This window comes from Callithrix jacchus, chromosome 18 (assembly GCF_049354715.1).
Source record: "Callithrix jacchus isolate 240 chromosome 18, calJac240_pri, whole genome shotgun sequence".
NCBI classification, from domain to species: Eukaryota; Metazoa; Chordata; class Mammalia; order Primates; family Cebidae; genus Callithrix; species Callithrix jacchus.
This window is the reverse complement of record NC_133519.1, coordinates 34,209,796-34,227,455: the sequence shown is the minus strand read 5'-3', so window position 1 is coordinate 34,227,455 and position 17,660 is coordinate 34,209,796. Positions and strand designations below refer to the sequence as shown.

The 17,660-nt window shown below is 42.6% G+C and overlaps 2 protein-coding genes across 31 annotated transcripts in view; one reads left to right on the top strand and one right to left on the bottom strand.

Annotated features, from left to right (window-relative positions):
• Window positions 1-6,948, top strand: part of DCAF6 (DDB1 and CUL4 associated factor 6) — a 140,600-nt gene extending 133,652 nt beyond the window's left edge. For all 18 annotated transcript variants that reach the window (XM_078356344.1, XM_078356341.1, XM_078356339.1 and 15 more), the window contains 2 exons: window positions 112-217; window positions 6,485-6,948. In XM_078356344.1, coding sequence (XP_078212470.1) covers window positions 112-217; window positions 6,485-6,549 — 171 coding nt within the window. In that variant the 3' untranslated portion in view covers window positions 6,550-6,948. The remainder of the gene's footprint in view (window positions 1-111; window positions 218-6,484) is intronic.
• Window positions 6,949-10,300: 3,352 nt separating this feature from the next.
• Window positions 10,301-17,660, bottom strand: part of GPR161 (G protein-coupled receptor 161) — a 50,949-nt gene continuing 43,589 nt past the window's right edge. For all 13 annotated transcript variants that reach the window (XM_035279225.3, XM_078356348.1, XM_035279222.3 and 10 more), the window contains one exon: window positions 10,301-16,168. In XM_035279225.3, the coding sequence (XP_035135116.3) occupies window positions 15,903-16,168 (266 nt within the window). In that variant the 3' untranslated portion in view covers window positions 10,301-15,902. The remainder of the gene's footprint in view (window positions 16,169-17,660) is intronic.

Sequence of the window (17,660 nt, the reverse complement as noted above, 5' to 3'; positions counted from 1 at the left end):
ATGAAGTAATTCCTCCTGGCACCTGCTAATTGTTTACTGTTTGCCCGAGCTTCAAGGAAAAGGTACAGTTACTCTACGATCTTTGATATGATTGTTTAACTTGCCTTGTAGGTTATAACGCGAAATGAACTCATGCTGGAAGAGACTAGAAACACCATTACAGTTCCAGCCTCTTTCATGTTGAGGATGTTGGCTTCACTGAATCATATCCGAGCTGGTAGGAACTTTCAGTATACTACTAAAATCATTTTTATATTTGAAAAACATATTATTGTTTAAGATTCACTTTAAAGGGGTTTGTATATTTTTTTAATATAACAAAATGAAGGTAGCTTAACTTCTGAACTAGGATTTCTGTTTATGTTTGATCTTAGCACAGTAACTTAGTTACTTATGAACTACATTATGGCCAAAATGAAGAGACCAGAGTCACGTAAAAACTCTGTCAGCTGCTATTTCCTTAGAGTACAGAACCATACCATAAACCTTAAGATGTATTATACTGCATATACTTTAATAGTAGGTTTGCTGAAAATCAGTCATAGCCCAGACAAAAATAAATGTGACATGCTAAGAAATGAAACAGATAACCTCAGTTTGTTTTTTCAATATTTTTTTCTTTTAGATAAACTCTGAGGTGCACAGATACATAGAAATAAATATATTTCAACTAATGTTCAAGAAGGAGTTGACTAATTTATAACAAAAGAAAAGGTCTAGTATTTATTATAAGCAAAATATATTTATCAAACAAAAGAGTATTTGTCACTCTTCACTGATTTCATAAATGTCTCCATATGTTTGGTATTGTCTATCATATAATAATAATAGCTACCCTTTATAGAGTAACTATAATGTATCAGGCTTACTAATTATTTCACAGCTTTATCCTCATTTAGCCCCAGTCCTTTACAAAGTAGACTGTTTGGAATAACTTAGCCCCAGTCACACAACTGATAAATGTTAAAGCCAGAATTTGAAATTAGCTTCCAAGCCCTTACTCCCCTTTGACCTATTAATTTCACTTACAGTAATATATTCAAATCATTCATACGACATGTAGACCTCTGGATGATCTGATCTCAAACTGTTCTAGATGATTTACAGCATTATTTTCTTCCGTGACTGCTCCATCCACACTGGCCCTCTTTGATTTTGGGGACACACCAAACTTTCCCACCTCAGAGTTTTTATAATTGTGCCGTCCCCTCCCATCCTCACTCTGTTAGGATAACTTCTTACTATAAGAACTACATGAGCAGTAAATTAAATATCACTTCCTCAGAGAGAGTGGGGAATGGAGAGACAAGTATTCCACACAAAGTATAGCAGAATATAGCATTTTTCTAAGCCCTAAAGGAGAGAAAGTGTAGCACATCTGAAAAATTGAAAGAAGACCTGTATGTTTGTAATTAAAAGAATTAGAAAATAATCCTCAAATTATAAATATTAACTATTATCAGGAAATAGGGAAAACTTCAAATGGTGAAAACAACAACAAAAAATAAACCTGGAATGTAAACAAAAAATTTAGTAGACCAACAAAATATTTTTGCAATACTTCTTTGGGTTCCTGTGTTATAAATGGTAATAACACTGTAACTTTTAAAAAATATAGTTTGTTCAATAACAGCAAGTAACTCTTAAAATTCATCCATTTGAATTTCACATTTGAGGAAGCAGCATTTTAAAACAAGAAAAATATTCACTGGTAATAACACCTAAAACGTGCTTGCTCTTATCTAATGGTTGGCTCTTCCTCAGCAGTTTTCCAGTAGAAAATTAATTCTCTTTCCAGTTGCACAAAAATCTATTTTAAACAGGTTCTAATGTGCCAGTGTTGGTTAGCTAATAGCTACTACCATTCCTCTTTGGTTTCAGAATTAGATAAGATATTGTATAATATAAAAATTCTCTTTCTTTCATTTCGTTTTGCTTGCAGTCAGAACGACAATTTCTAGTTGGTTTAGTGAGCTTTATCTTCTTGCTTCTCTTATACAAAAGACTAGATAGAATAAGGTGCCCAAGAGTTATATTTCTGCTGCCCTTATCCTTAAGAGATCTAGTTATTTGATGGGTCAGTTAGTCAACCATTCATTTCCTCCCCTATCCAGTGTCCTCCTCCCCTATCCAACAGTCCAAGTACAATAGTGTGTGCATATTCAAGAGAGTTTGGACTTGGATCAAATAAGCATATGGTAGGCACAAGGTACCTCTCGGCTTATCCGTCAGTCCAGAAGGCTTCCTAGGAAGTCCAGAGAATAGATACAAGACAGTTCCTTTCTTTTGGAGCTGTGATTTTTAATGAACGGTCCTCCTCAAATCACCTGTAGGGCTTTAAAAAACTACAAATGCCTAGGTCCCACCTGCTGAAGATTCTGGTTCATTTTATCTGGATAGAGATTGAGCTTCTACATTTTTAAAAAGCAACCAAAGTTAATCTCATGAATAATGCACTAAAGACTGCTAGTCTAGTGGCCACTTCTTGAGATGGAAAGGCAGTTCTGACATATCTGAAAGCTTTGAGAGACTTTGGAAAGATGGTAATGGTGTGCATGGATCATTCTAGACTCTTCTAGAATGTCTTAGAATCACTTTACTGCCCTGCTTAAAATTCTCCTTTGCCTACACATGTTCTTAGAGTCCAAATGTATTAACATGTCTTATAAAACCGTGCATTATCTCTTGACACTCTTCCCATTGTACCTCTGGATCTTGGCACAGATAGTCATTGTTTCTCTGTCATGGGTTTGCAGAGCCTGCCATCCTGTTGAGATCACAATCATTTATTAAATCATTCACAGATTGACTCCATCAGCAAGTGATGCCAACTTTACTCCAGAATAGGCCTAATATTTATATACCCTTGATCTCCCTGATTCTACTCCTCTTGTCCTCATACAGTCTGATTTTCACACAGCCGCAAGAGGGATTCTTTCAAAATGAGTTAATTTTTTGGTTAATAGCCAGATATGGTTTCTGTTGTAACCACTCAGCTCTGCCATTGTAATGCAAAAATACCCATAGACCATATGTAAATGAACAGGTATGGCTCTGTTCTAATAAAACTTAATTTCTAAAAACAGAGCCAGGTGCAGAGGCTCATGCCTGTAATCTCAGCACGTTGGGAGGCTGAGGCAGGTGAATCAACCTGAGGTCAGGAATTCAAGACCAGCCTGGCCAAGGTGGCAAAACCCCATAAAAAAATACAAAAATTAGCCATGGGTGGTGGTACACACCTGTAATCCCAGCTACTTGGGAGGCTGAGGCAGGAGAGTCACTTGAACCCAGGAGGTGGAGGTTGCAGTGAGCCAAGATTGCGCCGCTACACTCCAGCCTGGGTGACAGAGCAAGACTCTGTCTCAAACAAAAACAAAAACAGGTAGTGGGCTGGATTTGCCCGTGGTCTGTTGTCTGCTGACTACCTTTTAGAAACATAAATTGGGTATCACCCTCTCTTAAAATTCTCAGGGACTCCCTATTGCTCTTAAAATAAAACCCAGACTTCTCACTCTGGCCTACGAGGTCTTGCGTGATGTATATCCTGCCAACCTCTGACGGAATTCCACTCAGTCTCCCTTTTTTCCTGGCTCACTACATTTAGCAATACTGGCCTCTCTTCCTCGCACTCATCAAGCTTATTAGCACATTTAGGACCTTTTCACTGGTTGTTCTCTGCCCAGTTTTGCCCCCAGGACTTCACATACAATTGAGGTCTCAGCTCCTATACAACCTCCTTAGAAAAGCCTTCCCTAGTCACCCAGTCTAAAGTTGCTTTCTGTGTCTTCTCATATCTTCCCTCTCACTTTGTCATTCTTCGTTCATTGCCTTATTTTCCTCAAGTACTTATCACTCTTCAGTTTTGATTTATTTACTGTCTTATGACAGATTGGAGGAGAAAAATACAGGTGGTGTCTTGTTTGTTGTCTGTCTTCCTCCTTCGAGAATAAGCTGATAAAGAGCAGAGACCTAGTTTGTCTTAATTTGCAAATTAAGCCCCCAAAACAGTGCCTACCGCATAGTAGTTGCTCAACAAATATTGAATAATCTGGTAAATAAGTGCACATCTAATACCAAATCTCTAGTTAACAATTAGTTTGTATTATTTCTTTTTTTAAAGAAAGGAAATAAATTATTTGCAGAGGATAGCCTGGAAAATAAAACAACAGTATTTTTTGTGGAACACAGGTTTCCTTTGGGGACTTTTTTCTTATCTTCTTTCCCTCCCCCTGCAGCAAACTCAGTATCTCTTCATATCATATCTTCCCCAGCCAAAAATAATTTCCTGAAGAAATGTTCTAACAGAGAATAAAAGGAACCTTTCTACAAATGTAAACCCTATTTACAAAAGCAATTTGGCATTGCCTACTTTTGATAAACAGTATACATAGAAGTGATCCTTAGTTCCAGTTTTTATTTAAAAGAACACACTGTTCTTCAGACCTTCTAGTCTATAATTGCCAACCAGAGATTTGTGTAAGTGTTTAATGGCTTTGCAGCCTTACTACTTCAGCTGCATTTCCTGAACAGAAGATTTAATTTATTTTGAGAAGCTGGGCTTACATTCTGGGAGAGAAGACTATGGATCAGTTAAATGAATTGGATTTGAGGAGAGAACAACTATTCTGCCTTCCTCATTCCAGAAGCCACTGTCACTTATTCTGTGACCTGTCATAAAAGACTCTTGGCCCTCATTTGTCTCTTTATTGTGTGCCTCTGAGTGCAAAAATCTGACCTCTACTGCAAACTCCCTGATTTAAAGGCAGTGACATTTTTTCTTAACTCTCTATTTCTTCATCTTTTTATAATGTGACAACCAGAAGAAATTTGTGTAAGAAGCCTGCCAGCTCTGAAGTAGGCCATTATTGCTTCATCATGCTCTGCTAACATGACAGAATAGGTTTCCTGAATGTATTCAGTCATACTCAGGATTCCCATTCCTCATCCCTGCTTAAGTAGAATAGCAACTTGATGTTTTGTTCTCTCTTGAAAGTATCACACAGTGAAGATAATGTAATTTTTTTATACTAATATCCTCCTTAGGTGGCCTTTTATTGGTCAGAAATCCTTCCACTGTGTTTAAGTTCCTTACTGATCTGTAAAGGTCTATTCAAATCTTATTTTGTTCATTTATTTTATAAACATGTATTGAATACTTATGATAATGGCTACATTTGTATAATTAAGGGTATAAATCTTATACACATACATTATCTCATTGGTTTGACATTGGATTACAGTTGGCATAGAGGAGATTTAATCTAATTCACTTGGACAATTAAACAATTAAAAGCGGCATATAGTCCCTTCCTGTATACTGTTCTTGGTGCTGTTGATCTAGGATCCAGTTGGAGCGTTTAAGCCTCTGTAGATAATAAATAAAACCTCAGGATTCAATCTTCTCTTGCTGTTCACAGTAGGACTGAACTGTTTTCCTTATGCTTAACCTTAGTATTTTCCATGTTACTGTGGGGAAAGGTTTCTGGGGCAGAAGCACCCTAGTTCCATCTCAGTGGTGGTAGTGATTTTATGCTGTTTTCTTCTACATAATACCCTAATGTAGTGTGTCTTACCTTCATAAAACTTACATTAATTTATTCAGTAAACCTTCATTGAACATCCTATACTAGGCTCTGAGGATATAAAGATAAAAAGAAGTAATTCCCGCCCCCTGGGAACTTAAAGTCTGGTCTGCAAGAAGATAGGCAAACACCCCATTCCTGCAGTTAGGATCATCATTATGAAGCTCACACAAGATATTCTAGAATGTGGAGGAGGGGGTTCACAATTCTGCAGATAACTGTTTGGAAAAGTTCAGGAGAAGATTCACAAAGGGGATAATAGTTGTACTGAGATGAGTAAGAACCTTTACTCATCTTTAGTAAGAACCTAAAGAATTGGGCAAAAGTATCCCAAGCAGAGGAATAGCAAGTGTAAATCATGAAAACTTGAGAGCATACTGTACCCACCAGTTTGTAAGTTTATATTCACTTGAGCATTTAACCCAAATAAGCTCCTTGAGACCAGAAACTTTGGTCTCCATTGTATCCTCAGTTTTTAGCACAATGCCTGGAACATAGTATTTAGTTTTAAAAAATCTTTTTACAAACAGAATTACACAAATCCTCACAATGGTCCACATACTTTCTCTCACACAGTCTCCTTCTCACTCCCCTTTGCAGCACCTGATGTACCTCCTTAGAAACCTAGACTCCAAAGAACACTGTTTGAAAGCCACTGCAGCAGAACATAATATGTCAAGATTTTAGGAGTGGGTTTCTCTTTCATATTTATATGTTAGAACAACATGCATAATCAAAGCTAATAATACTGTGTTTTATTTACTCTTTTATTTGCCTCTAAAAAGCATCCACACATAGTGGTGAACTGATTTTTAACCAGTTTTAAATAGGCATTGAAAAATATTTATAATTGTAATTACTAAAAGTATTTCTCTTTGCAATTCTCTTATCTGTGTTTCCAGACCGGTTGGAGGGTGACAGATCAGAAGGCTCTGGTCAAGAGAATGAAAATGAGGATGAGGAATAATAAACTCTTTTGGGCAAGCACTTAAATGTTCTGAAATTTGTATAAGACATTTATTATATTTTTTTCTTTACAGAGCTTTAGTGCAATTTTAAGGTTATGGTTTTTGGAGTTTTTCCCTTTTTTTGGGATAACCTAACATTGGTTTGGAATGATTGTGTGCATGAATTTGGGAGATTGTATAAAACAAAACTAGCAGAATGTTTTTAAAACTTTTTGCCGTGTATGAGGAGTGCTAGAAAATGCGAAGTGCAATATTTTCCCTAACCTTCAGATGTGGGAGCTTGGATCAGTGTTGAAGAATAATCTTCATCATAGTGAAAATGTTGGTTCAAATAAATTTCTACACTTGCCATTTGCATGTTTGTTGCTTTCTAATTAAACAAATTGGTTGTTTTAAGATACCCTGAATTTGACTTTTTATTTAATGCCTTGCTCTCTCCTGCAGCATATGAGGACTATTTTTCTAAATTTTCTAGATTTAACAACTTTTTCCTTTTTTACTTATGTGGGATAAAATCATATAGAAGGACTTTCTTCATTTCTCTTTCCAAGATACAGCAGACCCTTGAAAAACCCAGGGGTTAGTGGCACCAGCCCCTTCACCATAGGTGAAGATTGATGTGTAACTGTTGATTCCCCAAAAACTTGATGAGTAACAGCCTGTTGATGGCAAGCCTTACTGATAACATGGTCAATTAACACATATTTTGTGTATTATAGGTATTATATGCTATACTCTTACAATAAAGTAAGCTACAGAAAAGAAAGTCTTGTGAAGAAAATCATAAGGAAGAGAAAATATATTTACTGTTCACTAAGTGGAAGTGGGTCATCATAAAGGTCCTCATGTTGAGTAGGCTAAAGAAGAACGAGGTGTTGGTCTTCCTGTCTCAGGGATGGCAGAGGAAATCCACATGTGAGTGGCTCTATGTAGTTCAAACCTGTGTTGTTCAAGGGTCAACTATACTTTTATCCCCAGTTGTCATCTCTCCTATGAGTGGAACTTCTATACAGATACAGGAGTTAGTCTTCAGGAAGAAATCACTGAGAGCATCATAGGTAGCTCACACAGTAGTGTAAACTAGCCCTGAAGGAAATGGCTCTGGCCTACCTCTCACTCCAAATTTTAAATTTCACTGCAGGTTACTGACCATCCAGTCTTCTTATTTCTGCTCTTTCTTAACTCTAGTATCCACCTCCATTCAAGTCATCTACACCCAAGCCTACATATCCTGTAGGTTATGACCTGAAACTGCTCCTGCAGACCTAACCCTGCAGTCATCCTCCCTCACTTGTACTAAATTTTTATTCTGCTGACATCTTTCCCTCAGTCTAGTCACATACTCATGGCTCTTCAGTCCATTCACAAAATAAGTAAAATCTTTTTTTCAACAACAAATTATTCTCTGTTTACTTTCTGATTTCTCTCCTCCTCTTGTCATCCAAATGAGCATAGTACACGTCCATGGCTTCTCTTTGCTACTTTCTTGATACACAAAGCTGCCTCCAGAAGCCAGACCTGCCAGGTGGGAGTGAGGGCAGTTAGTTTGCTGCCTCATAACATCTCGGAGGCAAAATCACAAGCATGGCAGTGTTGTGTGTTGTGGTCCATGATTTCAGAGGCATGCTCACTGTTACACACACCCTCAATCACACACTCAGCATTTGCTATTGTAGGTTTCTGGGACAGCACATCATTTCTCCCTTTCTGAGGGAAAAGTCTTTGATCTTCCATTCAGTGGGCTGTTGGGAACTGTCTCACTTGTGAAGACAGAAACTTACCCCAGCAACTTCTCCATGACCTGTAGTCCAGCCAGTAACTATCTTCACTATAAACTCCTTGCCAGCCAGCAGCTGGAGAAGACATTGAGTTACATGCCATACTGATCATTGAGCCCATCTTGAGACAGCCATTCAGTGCTGATACAACATTATAACAGTGATACAAGAAAAAAAATGTTGGCATTGTCAGGGTCGGAGCTGTGGATCTATCACCATCAGCACCAGCCTTGAGCTCTAGCTTTTGATCACACTCCGGAAGTGGGTATCATACCACTGGTGACTATACACAGTGGCTGAAAGAGGCCAGAGTGAATGCAAATCTGATGGTTTGCCATGGTCATTTCAAACCTGTCTGTTGATGCCTTTAGTGTTTGTGCTGTGACAGCTGCCTTTTGTTGTTGACAGTAATCCATCTCTTACTGTTCAATTAGCAGATAGTTGAAAAGTTCCTATTACTTTCAGGAATCTAAATATCTTGGAGAGAAAGGACAAAGTCAGATACTGAGAGTAAGATACAGTATCTCTCTGGCTAAGCCACAACTGGTCTCAGACTAGTCAGTCAGTAGCCAAGCAGGGCATCCCTCTCCCATGTGGAGAACAGGGATCTCTCCTCCACAGCCAGAGACACCTGCTGCTGAGAAGACGGGTTAGCTTTTTGTATACAGGAAAAATAACTGCAGTAGGTTATTACTCAATAAGCTCAGTAGGTTCAACTGGACTTCACATCCAGCTTGACAAAGCCACGTATGTATCCACGTTAGGAAATGTAGTAAATGGTCAAGAAATCAGAGCTTTGGCCAACCAAGGTCACTACATGACTTCTGGGAAGTGCAGGGGTCTTAGTTTCTGGTTTTTCAGTTATGTACCTTGCTCAAGCCACCTGACTTCTCTGGGTTTGTTCTTGCTCTAAAGCGGGGTTGGTCATATTTGCCCTTCCTATGTCACAGGGGCTATGTTAGGGCAAAATGAAGTCATAAGATTGATGGGCTGTTATACAGGGTAACTGAAAAGATGACTGTAAGCCATAAGACAGTAAGAGGGATGTGCTATAGCTGGGTGCTGGGAAATTGACAGGACAGCGGATACTGGAGGACTCAATGTGGGGAAGGAGTAACTGTCATAAAAATGGTATTCATCTGCTCTGGTGCAGGATGTTGTTGGGGGAGGGAAGGGCTATGGGAACTCTGTACTTTTTGCTCAGTTTTGCTGTGAATCTAAAACTGCTCTAAAAAATTATTTTTTAAAAAAGTATTTGTTAAATGAACTGAGTCCCCCACCTACAGCGATTTTGCAGAATTTTGGTGGTGCATATTGCTCAGAAGCAGGACAAGGCAGACAAGCCGACAGGAGGCACAAAGAGAGAAACATCTACAAAGGCAGAATTCACAAGTGCTGGCTGCTTCCAAGATGGGGTGTGTGTCAGAGGACCCCAGAAAGCTCACAGACTGGACCCGAGAACCACCATCGGCTCAGATAAAGGAAATTTCAGTGGTGGCAGGTGAGGGGGTCAGGAAAAGGTGGGTTTCATGCCCTGAGGTGGTTCTGATTCTCAGTGGTCATGATAATCTGCCTCTCGCCCTCTTTGACTTTGATGATGGGTAGAGAATATATCTGTAGATGAGCAGACATAGGGCATAGCTCCTTTAAAAACCTTGGGTTAAGAGTACTTCTTGGGCATGGTGAGAAGTAGGTCATTTAAACAGTGCTCCGAATTTAATTGCCTTGGAGGAACTGATAAAAAAAGCATGGATGAGTATTTCCAGGTGACTGGTACGGGCACTTCGCCACCAATTCTGCAGCAATCCACCCCTTTCTGCTCAGTCTCCCTCATTTTAGCCCATGGAAAGGGAGGTTAGCAGGAGGGATATGGCTGCCTGTTGCCAAGGGCAATGGAAGAAAATGGGAGAAAGGCAAAGGCACTCAACAAAGTCCACAGACCACAAGTACAAATTCACCATTTCCACAGCTATACACATACCAAAAGCATTTAATCAGGTCAACAATTCTAAATACACTTTTGCTTGTTTATAAATACTGATTTATAATAATCCTAAACATTTTTTAATCTTAAAAAAATCCAAAGACTTAAATATATTTCAGGATTAGCTTGGGTTTTTTGTTTTCGAAGGTTGGTTTTTAACCATTTCTGCATCCAGGGGTCCATTATCAGAACACAGCACGGTACTCCGTCCCTTAAGCATGCAGGTTCCTCCTGCTCTCAGTGTGGCCTTGTCTGCCCAGGCCTGTGATCCTCCCTGGACTGTCTTTTCCTCTGGGAGGGATGACTCACCTGTGATTTCTGGTATTTCAAACTAGTGAAAGAAGGAAAAACTAAAGTGGCATTTGATTCTTAAGCTATTAATATTTTCCAGGAAAATGCTTGCTGAGGGAAATGAACACAGCTTTGTCTATATGTTCTCTTAAAAACATTGACCAAATGTGCTTTTTATAATCTTGTGCAGATTTGAGTTTGTGCTTTGATATTTTCAAAGGAATCTTCAATGTACTGGAAATACTTTGGAATCCAAAGTATTTGTTAGATACTTTCCAGTGAGTCCAGTCACTTTCCTTGGGCTTTCAGTATTTTTCAGGTCTGGTCAGCAGATGTTAATATCTCCCATGATCCTTGGTTTACAGTAGTTCTACCTACCTAATAAAGCCCTGCTGGCCTGTTGTATGATATTGATGACTCTCAACTATCCCTCATCTTCCTTGACCTGTAAGACTGGCTCCTTGCTTCTCTCAGCCATTTGCCCAAGACCTGGAGTTGGGCTCTGATTCTGGCTTGAGACCTGAGACAATTTCCTTGGATTCTGTGTCCCCTCTCCCAACCCACAAGGACAATATGGCTCTGCACCTTCTTGCAGGCATATATGGCTGATCACAACCATTCTCCTTTGCCTAGGGTGAAGATGGTGATTTCCTCTCTCTCCCACAGGCTCCATCTGGGGTTCTGCATATATTGTGAGTAGCATCCCTGCCTTGCCTCTTAGGGGCTTGGAGGATTAGGGATTCTGTGAACCCAAGAGCCACAGCCAGGCATTCACTCTGTTGCTACAGAACAGAGCTGTCCTCAGCAGCCAAGGGCATTTGTCAGGGAGAGTGTCCCTTCTGGAATGTAAGGAAGGTCAAGCTGTATTTGTGCTATGATTTGGAATGCTACACCAGGCCCTGGGGGTTTGATCATCTTTGATAGTCATTCAGGACAAATTAGAATTATTTTATTTTTGTACAAACAGGCCAATGGCATAGACATTTTTAATAGAAAATCTCATTTCGGCTCCCTTAGACATTTCAGGTTCCAGATGCCTTTCCTCTCTCCTCTCTATTGCCTTCTCTTCCTCACCACATCCCTGCTTTCCCAAAAGTCCTTCCTTGCTATGCAACAAATATGACAATTCCCATGGCAACAACCTTTAACACCTCCCATCTAGGATAACAGTTATCTTTTCAAGATTCTCACTGCATTATAGGGAGATCCCTGTAAAACAAGAATACACCGCCCGCCCCCCACAGAGATACTGTGAAGAAACACCAGTGGCTCAGCTTCAGCTGCACCCTAGGCATTGTGCTGCAGGTTTTCCAAGTATTTCCGCATAGAATCCAGACAATCACCCTGCGACAGAGGCCTCCCTCAATTCTGTGTGTCTCCACACAGAAACATGACAGAACTTCAAAGATGAGGAAACGCATGCAGAAATACCATGTGACTTGCTTGAAAACACCCAGGTAATAAGTGGAAGTATAGGATCTGAACTCACGACTTAACCATACCTATGTCTTCACCATCCCCGCTATGTGAAATGAGAGAAAGCATTGGAAGTACCTAACACAGCACCTAGCACATCACAGGCACTCACATGTCAAACAGGTCCGTCCCACAGTAGGCACTCACATGCCAGCTCACTGCCCCCTCTTTATAGCCACACCATCCTCAGAGTTCTTCCAGACAGCACACAGCCAGGGCTCAAGGCTGAACATGTGTCGTGAGTGTATCTTGTGGTTTATCCAGAGACATGTCTAATTTGCAGATATCTAAAAGGCATATTGTCAGGATGGAAAAATACATAGGTAAATCTGAACAGACTAATAATCTGTCATTGTATCTAAGCACTTTTCCTCCGTCTCCTGTCTCAACCCAAATTCCTTAGCCTGTCTATTGCAAATATTTAGTCTCACTGGTTGCTCACTTGTTTACAGAAAGACCACATAGTAGCTCCTCAAATGAGAATCAATGAACATGGGCACCAGATGGCCCTCGTCTTAACAAACACTCCTCAACCCTGCTTCTCCAGGAGCAGTGATCTAGCTAACATCACTCAGTGGCAAGACCTGTGAACCTGGATGAGGTCATGCATGTAAGCAGGCTAGCCAGGTGGTCCTTGGTCCCCAAGGCCGTGGACTACACGATGAGGGCAAAGGAATTCAAAACAAGAGCACTCAGCCAGAGGCAAAAAACCACCCAGGTTCATCCTTAGCTCTGCACAGCCACACTGCTGCCACCTAGTGTCTAAGGGCCTGAACTTCAGTCTTGGTGCCTCTGGCTGGGGAAATGGTTGTGCCGAGCTGTGCGTGTGCTCTGTAATGTGGGACTCCCAATGCCTTCTGGGTCAAAACTGCCCCAAACCTGTTATCTGTGGCATAGCACAGGGACCCAGTAGGGCAGAAATCTCAGTGAAAGCAGAGATGGGCAGTAGCTCTAAATGTGGTCATGTCAAAACCAGGAGACACAGGACTGAGGTGTTGAAGCTAGTAAGTAGCAAAATGTTTCATGTGCTGCTGTCCATGTGGTCCCATCAGGAAGGCTGCAGGTGCCACTGCACAGAAGTTTACAGTTAATGAGCCAGGGTTTACTGGGGGCACGTGGGGCTTTGACCTTCTGCACTAATGGCAGATATCCTCAAAAATGCCTCTCAGGAACTTCAGAATGTGTAAAAATTCTTTCCTTCTCCCCCACCCACCCCTTCTCTCTCTCTCTAGCTGAATAAAGGCAAATTGAATTCCTGAATATGAAAAATATGGTTCTAGCTGTCAAACATCCTCCAAGACTTAGCTCAAACTGTCACCTACCTCACGGAGCCATCCCTAACTCCACAGTTGGAAATATCCACCTCCCTCTGAAACCACACTTCTTTCTGTAACCACTACTTGACTTTGCTAGTTATTAGAATCGGTATCCTCCAGGTCCTGCTCCCTAAATCAGAGTGCACACTTCAGTGGTTTTGCCTACAGAGCCTGACCGGGTGCTTTGCACACAGTGGATGTGCAGTGTCTGGTAGATAACTAAATGAACTGGACCTCAGTAAAATATATTTTAAAAAGGGAAATACAGTGAATCCTTTTGTGAAATACAGTATTTCTAGATTTATTTAGAGTAAATTCTATTATATCCCAGCTATTGTGGTGTCAGTGGGGGAGTGGGAGGCTGTCTGAGGGTTCTTTCCCTGGAGCCCAATCTAGTACAGTCAGGGGAGCTTTCTCCCATCCTTGGGCTTCAAAGCCAAGTGGCTGCATTCAAGTATGCCTACACCTAACCAGCAACCCGTCCTAGAGACAAAGGTCTCTCTGCCCTGTTCCACCTCTGTGTACACTAGCCGATCAGGAATATGGTCCCTTCAGAAACTAGACAAGTGCCAGAAAATATATATACAGAGAATATATATGGAAAACGTGAACCACACGCAGACTTAGCAATGCCATCAGTAATGGACGTGGAGTGTCCGACCTGCACAGGTGAACCTGCCCTCTGCACCTGCCCACTCCCAGAAGCTAGGCCAGCGCCTGGCACCCAGGTGACCCAGAATAGTCATTGAGTTCAGTCATCACACGTAGCAAGACTCCAGGCCTCATGAATGGTCATTCATTAAACTGCAGACCAGGGACCACTGGTTTCTGCCACACAACACAGAGACACTGCCTCACCAGGAGCTAGCTAGGCCCCAAAGAAAACACCACAAGGGTAATTCACTTTCTAGAATAGCTGCCTCTTAGCAGCCAGCAAGATCTCCTTGGAATCTACCTTCTGCCAACCAAAGCAGAGAAGTCCTGAACTGATTTATTCATGCAGGCTGAAGGGCGGACGCAAGAGCAGATCCAGTGGCTTCCCCAGTCATCACAGCAGTGACTCCAGGACCAAACACCAACTGCTGTTCCAACTCAAAGGGAGGAGAAGAGAGGTCTAACCATCCCAACCCCATGCCTGTGCTTCCCCTTCTGAGGTGGTGACCCTGCCCCTCACGCATCTTGGTGGCTGGCATTCTATCCAGACTGTGCTCTAATGGGCAGGGCAGACAAGGCCACAGAACCCCAATCTGGTCGCACTTCACATGTACATGAGCAACCACATTCCACAGTTAAACAAAGGTCAGTCCATGGGTCTGCTTTTGTGTTTTTTCCATCTCTGCTTTACAAATCCAGACAACACCAAAGATGAGAGCTGGAAATGATCTTGGAGACCAAACCAACTCCCCGCTCCTTTTTCCCAGTTTATAGAGAACCTAGAGACGTGACAGGATGTCCCAAATGACAAGCGCACACGAAGACAGGAATGGGCCAAGAACCCGGGTTCCTGGCTCTGAGTCCAGGGCTTCTATCTTGTTTTAGGCCAGGCTTGTTACTTTTGGGAGTGTGCCCTGCGGAGCCGGGGCCGGCTGTATTTTCATCAGTCACTCACACATCACACGGAGTCTAATTAGGCTTTCCCATGTAAACAAATAACAGTTACTCTGTTTTCTGGCTGTGCTTTTCACTAGTCCCATGCAGTCCTGGTAAAACAGTTGTGCATCTTAAATGGATGTTTTTTTAAATTCTGGAAACAAACACCTAGTATCTGCCCTTCCTCCTGTCTTTTATAGTGGTTTCTCCCTTTTGAAATACAAAAGAACTTGTCAGTAGGGCAGTGGGCAGGGTGGGCCCGTCCTCAAGAGGCCTGTGGCTGCCCCACTAACACCAGCAGGTGGCACCACTGAGGGCTACTCTGAAGTGCTCTGCTCCTGGGTGCTCTCTCTCTGTGGACCAGTTAGTCTAGAACTCAGGGTCCCGCACTGCCTGCATCAACCATGCAGAAGCACCAGGACGGTCGCGTGTCATTAGGAAGAAGCGTTGTGCCATCCTCCACAGTACATTGAGAGGGTTCTCCTCCTGAGGGCTCTGGCACCGTGCACGGCTGGACTCCTAGCACACAGGTGTGAAGGGAAAATGATGCATGTGGGGATTTCCTTCCAAGCCCTTTGTCTCTGGTCCTCCTATGGCCCACCTTCCAAAAAGCCACGGCCACATCTCTATATGTGTGTGTGTGTTTTTGTTTTGTTTTGTTTTTTGCTTTAGATGCTTCTGGTCCCATTACTGGGACCTAAAAGCAGCTCACATGTGGTCTCTGGAAACGCTGAAGCGTGGTACGGTAGACATTATTTTCAGTCCTTGTCCTGGTGGCTGCACACCATATATTGCTCCTTCCCTGTGTGTGGCCAGCTGTACACAGTGACGTGCTCCCAAGGCCACGGCACAGATGGTGATGGGAACTCCTCTTCAGGCCGGCCTCTTGGGCCACAGCCCCAGGGCACCCCAGGCCTTCATCTCTGCTCAGCGGCTAAAACATCCCCTTCTTCGATGCTCTGTAGCTGCAGCCTCTGACTCGCAAGAGTTCTGCTGCCTCGGCGGCCCCCAAAGCCAGCCCCTGGGACAGTCCGTGCTGTGAGCAAGACCCCTGGCAAAGCCTCCTCCCCAAATAAGTTGATTTTGGCTTCAGCCTCAATGGCTTTGGCCAAGCTGGTTGCGTAACTGTCCAGCGACTTGTGTACCTCAGCTTTCACATGAAGAATCGAGTTCTTGGCAGTTTCTGAGGGAGAAGGAAGGAAAAAAACGTCAGCTGAGGAGGCAGGCCTGGGGACTACCTTGGGGACAAGCCTGCTGCTGCTCCTCCACCCCCAGGGAGGGAGGCAAACCACAGGTGAGGGCATGGGTTTCAAAATTCAATTCCTAGGCCAAAAGCTTTGACTCCCTGACTTCCTACCTGGGCAACCTCGGAAAAAATATTTAATCTAGCCTCAGTTTCCTCATCTGCAAAGAGAAGATAAGACAGCTCTTACTCCATAGGGTTACTGTGATAACTAATGGAGATAATTCTAACATGTTAACCTAGGTCTGGCCCGTGGTAAAGACTTGATAAACACTTTCTACTAATGCTAATCAACATTTTCACATCTTTGAAAGCATATTCTGGCCTTTGAGCTCCCTGAAGCAGTGTAATATCTACGTCCATAGGCTTCCACAAGCCTTAATGTCATCTCTTTCCTCTCCATATTTGCTCAGAGATTCCCCATGCAGAACCTCAAGGTTGGACATGACATTACAGATTCAAGTCCCCTCCCAGGATTAGGAGCCCTGAAACTGACATGAACAGAAGGGAGAGAGGGAGGGCCCTGTTGTTATTAACTCACTGCCTATTTCCTCTGGACATTTTGGCGGAACAAGGTATCCTCTCCTCCTTACAGTTTCTGGAGAGTAGGCAACCTGTACGCCACTTTCCAAGAGGGAAAGATGGAGGGACCTCTGGCTGCTCTCTGCCCTGCCACTAGCTCTTGGCAGGAGTCCCTGCTGGGAGGGTGCTGTTGAAGCTACCACCCCCACAAAGCAGGAGTGATGAGCAAGTGTGGCCCTACGTGGGCCGGGGGATTGGGGTGCATTCGGTTCATTTTTTCATATTACAAAGCCCATGAGCCTGCTGGCCCAAGCTCTGTTCTAGAATCTGCTTTGCCAGTGAAGCAAATGATCTATTATCCACTCTGACCTCTGTGACGACCTCTCCATCATTCTGAACTCAGGGAGGGGTGTGGAGAAGAGATGGGATTAATCATGAACCTAAAACTCGGACAGAGCCCCTATTTATTTCCATTTTCAACATTTCTGAAGATCCTCCTGATGTCATACAGCCCCTGGCCTCTACCACATCCACAGCCAGTCCTGCTGGCGTCTGGACGGCTCTTTTCACTCCTAATCAGCATGTCTGGATGGAAAATGAATTCCAAGTTCCAGAGTAAACAACAGTGCTGGGGGTGAGTGGGGAAGAGATGGGAGGGAAATGTATGGACTGGGCTGCGGCAGAGCTCATTCTCCTCACAGGACCCAAGGGCATCACTGCCTTAGGGGAAACGGACAAGGAAGATGGCAGCTTGGGCCTCCAGGAAAGCAGGTACACTCACTGGGCCATTACCTCATTTTCCACAGGAGGGAACTGAGGCTCAGGGAGAGTAGGTTCAGTTATAGCCACACCTCACCAGGATCTGGGCTGTGTGTGAACATGTGTGTGGTGTGTGTGTGTGTGTGTGTGT